Source organism: Apium graveolens, chromosome 2 (assembly GCF_009905375.1).
Source record: "Apium graveolens cultivar Ventura chromosome 2, ASM990537v1, whole genome shotgun sequence".
Taxonomy (NCBI): Eukaryota; Viridiplantae; Streptophyta; class Magnoliopsida; order Apiales; family Apiaceae; genus Apium; species Apium graveolens.
This window is the reverse complement of record NC_133648.1, coordinates 170,605,177-170,612,303: the sequence shown is the minus strand read 5'-3', so window position 1 is coordinate 170,612,303 and position 7,127 is coordinate 170,605,177. Positions and strand designations below refer to the sequence as shown.

Sequence of the window (7,127 nt, the reverse complement as noted above, 5' to 3'; positions counted from 1 at the left end):
CAGTGAAAGCAACATCGGAGCAAATGGATATTGCACTCCCAAGCTGAGAAACAAAAAAAAACAAATACTATGAGCAAAGCAAAAAGTAAATTAGGGGGCATAATCCGGAACTAAGAGCATAAAAATTCAGAAATTACCTGCCCCCATTGACCCGTGACCCTCTTCAAGGCAGCAACCATATTGTAGCCCTCAACCTCATCCCAATCTTCTTCGGAGGGGATACTGGAGATGAACCCGGCTAGGTCGATTAGAGTTTTGGTGCCTATCTTCACGGCCTCTCCATCGGGCCATCGGCCTTCCGAATCACATATAACCCGATTGGAAACCACAGCTTTGCCCCGGGGTGGCTGAGTCGGAACAAATTTTCTTTTCTTACTCGGGGGGCCATCACCGCCCGGAATCTCCTGAACCTCGGGCTCAGACTCGTGGCCCGGATCCGGGATGTTCTGAGGGACGGAGGACTCGGCCCCTCCCTCAATATCTGCGGAGCCATATCCGGGACCAGGGGCACCCTTGCTTGTCTTAAAGGCCAGCCCGAGGGTGTTGAAAGCAGCAGCGTATGCAGAAGAAGACATGATTTTCAGGAAATTGCGGTTGAAATGAGGCAGACCTGTGGAAAGGAAACAAAGGGAGATTAAACACCGGATTGAAACTTATGCAAACAGAAAAGCAAACTGAACCTTGATCCAGATAATCAAGCTGGATGAAAGAGATCCGGATCACAGGAAAAAATAAATGTTAACAGATTACAAGCAAACTAGACCTTGATCCGGATCATCAAGCTGAGCGAAAAAGATCTGGATCAAGGACAAGCATCTTATCCACAATCAGAAAAAAAAAAGAAAAAAAAAAGGACAACTTACACCCAAGATTAAAAAGCAGCTTATGATTCATAAATGTGTCCCGAGTCGGCTGAAACTCGAGAGATTCATAGAAACATCTAATCTGGGTAACAACCCGGTCTTCGAGCACAGCCGGGTTAAACTTAGTTTGAACCCCTTCAATAGTAAAGTAAGGGAGATAGGCCAAGTCATATCCCTTCAAAAGGATTATCTCCCCATTCCAGTACTTCAAAGAAGACTGGTGCATTATTGGCTTAGCTCTACCCGGGCCGTAACCGCACTCCGAGGCCCGGAACCTGATCTCATAAAAAGGTTTCTGACTCGATTTGGAGAGATAAAAAATCTGATGAAAAAGCTTCAAGGTGGGCAAGAATCCAGATTTGTTGCAGCAAGCGATGAACCATGTCATCGACTTTATCCCATTCGGGGTGATTTGCATCGGGGATATCCTGTACTCGTGCTTATAGAGGTGCTTGATAAACATATGGCACCGGGGGCTCCACCCGGATCTGAGATGTTCCATCCAGACCGGGACAAAACCATCTTCTGGCCGATGATAGATCCTCTCATGGGGTTCTGGCTATCTCCACTCAATATCTGGAGTCAACTGGAAAGCAGCCCGTACCGCCTCATTCATCTCACCCGGATCAGCCTCAGAAAACGAGTCCTTCAACTGGTAGTGATCCCGGCTTATAGGGAACGCAGCGAACATCCTCTCAAGAGCTTCCTGGTTGTATACCCTGGGGTGACCGTCGGGCTGTCTATCATATCTAACCCGGCTATAATAGACCTCGTTTTCGATCTCGGTCGGCTTTTCAACAAAGTGATACTTGACATCTATCCAGTACCCCTCGGGCGTGAAGGGAACCGAGCCCCCAGGAATTCTCTTATACCTGAACTTCGAGATTATCTCGGCGGAAGCAGAAACTTTCTTAACCATCTCTACCCGGATTTGTTCTCTACCAGATGAATCCGGGTCACTCTCCTCTCCAGAAAAGTTTGGGTAGCAGTTATAGACTTTTCTAGCCCGCTCCTTGATCTGGACCATAAACCTATTAAAATGAAGGCCAGTTAGCCTGGTCCCTACATATTTTAATTGTTTCACTAAGAGGTCCGGATCAAGTGTGTTATGTTAGTATTAGCATAACCTAATGATCCGGACCACCAATGCAAGTCCAACCCGGAAAAACATCAACGATCCGGATCATGCTAACTATAAGTCAAAAAATATCAAGAATTATAAACCCGGATCCCGGTGGCAACCACCACGATCCGGATCCAAAGAAACAAAAAACAACTTAAACAACACAAGTCATATAATCCTAACAAAACACCCCGACCCCCAGGATCCGGATCCTATACCCTCAACCCGGATCAAAATCAAAACCCTAACCCACAAACAGTTAACCCAAGAATCAAACAGCGAAATCCGCCCTTTTTACCTATACACACATATGTTTCAGCCAAAAACACGAAGAACACAAACAAAAAACCCAGGAAAACCGAACCCGAAAACTCAGTTTTCGCACAAAAATACAAGAAAGACAAGCAAAAATAAACACATCTAAACAAAAAACAGCCATACCAACCACAAGAAAGACTAAAACACTAATTGTTACCATGGATTCGAAGGAAAAGAAACAAAATTGAAGCATGCAAATTTGGAAATTCTTGAAAAAACTCAAAGATAAAGCAGAAGAAATCGAACAAGGGAAGAATCAACTTACGAGTTACAAAGGAGACGACGGCACAACAGCGGAAAGATCCAAAAACAAGAGCGGCCCTTCAAAAAACTTTTAGAGAGAAAGAGAGACTGTTTGTTTTCTTTTTAATGGAGAATAAAGAATGAAAATAAGAAGAGAAAAACAAAGGAGACTGCGGCTTTTATAGGGGAAGGGGGAGAGAAACCACCCCTGCCACGTGGCAGCCAGGGGTTGGTTATCCCAGCAGTTATAAAAAAAAGAGACAAATATGTATATTAATATATACACATAAAGCACATTTATATCAAATCATCATTATGGCCCGATTATCAAGCAAAGTAACAGCCCAAAATTCAAATTTGAAGGGGGGAAAATGAGCACAACCGTTTAAATTCCCAAACCTTTCGAATTCCACAGCCCAGGAACCGGATCAATAACAATAGTCCGGATCATTGTCAACAGTTTCATGTTTGAAACAATTCTACCATAATCCGGATTGGTATCCACTACACCAGATCCGGATTGGGGGGCACCCAGGAGCAGAAATTTTCCTAAGGCATCAACCATTCTACCTTAATCTGGATTGGCATCTACTATACCAGTTCCGGATTGGGGGGCAACCAGAAGCAGAAATTTTTCTAGAAGCAACAACTACTCTACCTTAATCCGGATTGGCATCTACTACACCAGATCCGGATTGGGGGGCAACCGGGAGCAGAAATTTTTCTAAGGCATCAACCATCCTACCTTAATCCGGATTGGCATCTACTACACCAGATCCGGATTGGGGGGCAACCAGGAGCAGAAGTTTTTCTCCCAAGCCAACCATGTAATCCTACTCTACTCCCTCATCCAGAAAATCCGCATAAGGGAGTGGGGGGCAAATGATAGGGTATAAGAGACCCGGCTAGGATGTAACCAGGATCTAAAGGACACCAGGCTCGATCGATGGTCCGAGACCCCCCTCTCCCAGAACAATCAAATGGAGAGACCAGGCCCGGCCCCACCACATTACCCGGATCCGGATCCGACAAGGAGCCCGGACCTAATGCCTACCCGGATCCGGATCCGGACTCAGACTGCCATGAGCGGGGTCCCAGCAAACACATGCACATCCTACAACCCGCCAAGGAGGGGTATGTGGGCACGTGACTATGACAGCTATCAACAACCAACACTCCAGAAAAGCACGGCACGTGTCAGAGGCCGTTAGGACACTCTGGAGGTGGTCCTCCCCTGGACACGTGTAAGCAATCCGCCCAAGCCAGGCGTCCTCCGCTCCCAAGATCCAACGACCCAGATTTAGAGGTAACTACCCCTAAACCCTACCTTGGGGCTATATATACCCCCAAGACCGAAGGGTTTAGGGGTTGGAAAATATTTTTACTCTTACACTCACACACTCTCATACACTCAAAAACACACAGCAGCCATCACATATAAACATACATACACAACAGCCTCTAAAATACATAAACATATATACCTTCATCTTCTCCAAAGCCTGTTCTTGTTCTCACACCGGAGGCGCCGTGGGCGCCAAACCCCCCTTCCGGTGTTGTGTTGCAGGCGCCCAACCAGCAGCTACACCTCACCCCCGCACAGATTGTCCAGGAACGCCGCCGGACAGAGCCGCCCGCTCACCGGAGTTATCACATATGATTCTCTGGTAAAGCAAATATACTTGAAGGTCAGAATCACTTGTCACACTTCATTCATTTACTCTATACTGTTGTCGTTGTAATTATTTAAAATTGGTAGATTGTGATGAAGTGATTGCGTAAACTTTTTTGCCATGGAGCAGAAGTTTGATGCAGTAGTTGGTGATGTGTCTGTTATAGCTGATAGATGTAAGTACGCAGAATTCACGCACACCTATTCAAATTCAGCACTGGTGATGTTAGTACCTGTCCAGTCAAAAATGCCCCATAAAGCATGGCTGTTCTTGAAACCCTTTACAAAAGCCATGTGGTTGTTTATATTGGCTATAACTATTTACAATGGCTTTGTCATATGGTTAATAGAAAGGAAACACAGCCCGAGGCTTCGAGGCTCTGCAACAGAACAGACTGGAATCCTGATTTGGTTGTCCTTCACAACTCTCTTCTCCCTGAACGGTAACATTTGAAATCTATGATTAGTATCATGAAAAACCTATAGGCCAAATGCTAAATTTGCATAAAACTTTGGTCATTTGAATTGAATAATGCAGGGGGGAAACTTCATAGCAATTTGTCACGGATGGCAATAGTAGTGTGGCTATTTGTGGCATTGATCATCACCCAAAGTTATACTGCGAGTCTTAGTAGCATGCTAACTGTCAAGCAGCTTGAACCAACAGTTTCTGACATTGAGACACTAAAGAATAACAATGTCATAGTTGGGTACGGGAAAGGAGCATTTGTTGCCAAGTATTTAGTAGAAGTGTTGGGCTTCAAACCATATAACCTCAAGAACTTTAGTTCACCACAAGATTATGCCAAAGCTCTTAAAACTGGAGAAATAGCAGCTGGATTTCTAAATGGTTCTTATCTCAAACTTTTCCTTGCCAAGTACTGCAGGAGCTTTATCGTTGCAGGACCAACATATAAAGTTGGAGGATTTGGCTTTGTGAGTAATCTGTCGACCCTTTTTTAATAGCCTTATCTACTACACTCGCATTATAAACCGATGGAAAGTATACAATTAGAAGTGTCAATGAATTTGAAATAACTTGTACGTATGCCTACTTTTTTCATCAGGCATTTCCAAAGGGGTCTCTTACGATCACGGATACAAACAAGGCACTTCTAGAAGTATTTGAAAGCGGGAAGCTTCGAGAACTAGAAAACAAAATGATAGGGTCTGAAAGGTGTGTTGAAGTGGAGTCGGCTTACGATGATGAGGATGAAAACAGTCTAACCCTTGACAGCTTCTGGATACTATTTGCATTGACAGGAGGCACAACCACGTGTGCTCTAACAATCTATGCTTTGGATGGACTGAGAAGAAGAGCTACAAATTTTACCCCCAAAATTGTGACGACTATATCAAAACATTGGGGGCATCAAAACCGAAGATTTTCCAGAAAAGTCAGCGATGCAGACACTCCGGAAGACCCATGTACTGCAAAAAACATAGAATTGATCTTAGTCAGTTCAAAGTCATGAACATAATAGTTCATCTACAATTTACACAATGAAGCAAAAAAAAATATCTACGTACGGTCCAAAGATGTAATCCTTGTAGTTGGTTACATTTGCTATGTAATAATAAAACATAAAAATGCACTTTGAGTTCACATGATACATTGCAGAAATTTTTATGTTCATGAATACTGGACCTCTTACCGCCTTTATCAGAGTCCGGAGACCATTTACATTATAGCAACCCCATGAAATTGCCTATTTGTTATCCGTTATAGCAAAAATTTGATATAAAAGATATCCGGTTTTAAATCGGGTGAATATAACTCAATTTGAATGGACGCCAAGAAAAAGGATTTTCGCGAGCGGGTTGACGCGAGCCAAATTTTTGGACAGGTTGGCGCGAGCCAAGGTGGGCATGAGCCAAGACTTAGGACAAGTTAGAACGAGTCCTAAATGTTTGATTGACAGGTTTCTTGAACGGATTTCTCGGACATGATTACTTTGACAGATTCATACCTTGGATTTTCATGGGCGGGGTTTAGACGAGCCCTAATCATTGAATATGTTAGAGCGCGCCCTATAATGTAGAATGAAAAAAGTGTGATCAAAGGCTGATGACACAGGGTGACGCCAACATACAAAAATGTTTGGGCGCGTCCTTAGCTTCTACTTGGCGCAGAGTACAACTGTTTGGGCTTGTCCTTGGATTCTACTTGGCGTGTAATACAACTTTGACATTGCTACTTGGACGGACTCTTTGAATGCTTCAGGATGATTATGGACGATTATTACTAACGTATTTTTTGCAGGTACTCTATTGAAAAACTCATTCCTGTAAAGTAAACACAGAAAGGCGATATCCGTGGTCAGAGACCTCCAGGGATATGCGTGGAAGTAAGGTCTCCTTTTGTAGTCAATGAGTGTTCTCATTGGGAATGTGGGGTGAACTTTGGTGTGTGCTTTGGGAGCTCTATCTCTGTAGTCAACTATGTCCTCTTTGGGAGATTTCGGAGTATCCTGCATTTTGCATCCAAAAATTTGGGATCATTTGTCATGCAATTTGGTAGGGGCTCCTTATTCGGGGGACAATGATGCGTCCAACATTTTAGGTAAATAATGGCTATACCTGCGTCCACAAATTAGAGAAAAAGCTGGTAACGGAGGGTTATCCTCGACCGTGGAGATATCTTATCCGCGAAGTTTCGAAGCCGCGGATGAGTATCGGGCCTTTGTGGTTAGGCCACATCGGCGGATATTCCTAAAACTAGTAATAGACGGTTTTCAGTAGGTTTTCTACTGGGTCTCAGGATGATAAATCTAAATGTTTCTTGTTACCCCAGAACTACGTTGGTTTGATTTCCTATAAATAGAGATACGTAGACAAATTGCAAGGGGTCGAAAGCGAGAGACTTAAGGAGCCACCACCAATCCTAAGTAATCCCAATCCCAATTCA

The 7,127-nt window shown here is 43.9% G+C and overlaps 1 protein-coding gene across 1 annotated transcript; it reads left to right on the top strand.

Moving 5' to 3' along the window:
- The first annotated feature begins 4,340 nt into the window (after positions 1–4,340).
- On the top strand, positions 4,341–5,694 carry LOC141695446 (glutamate receptor 2.8-like). Its single transcript, XM_074499691.1, has 3 exons — positions 4,341–4,662; positions 4,758–5,155; positions 5,287–5,694. The coding sequence occupies exons 1-3, from the start codon at positions 4,341–4,343 to the stop codon at positions 5,692–5,694; spliced, it is 1,128 nt and encodes a 375-aa protein (XP_074355792.1).
- The last annotated feature ends 1,433 nt before the right edge of the window (positions 5,695–7,127 follow it).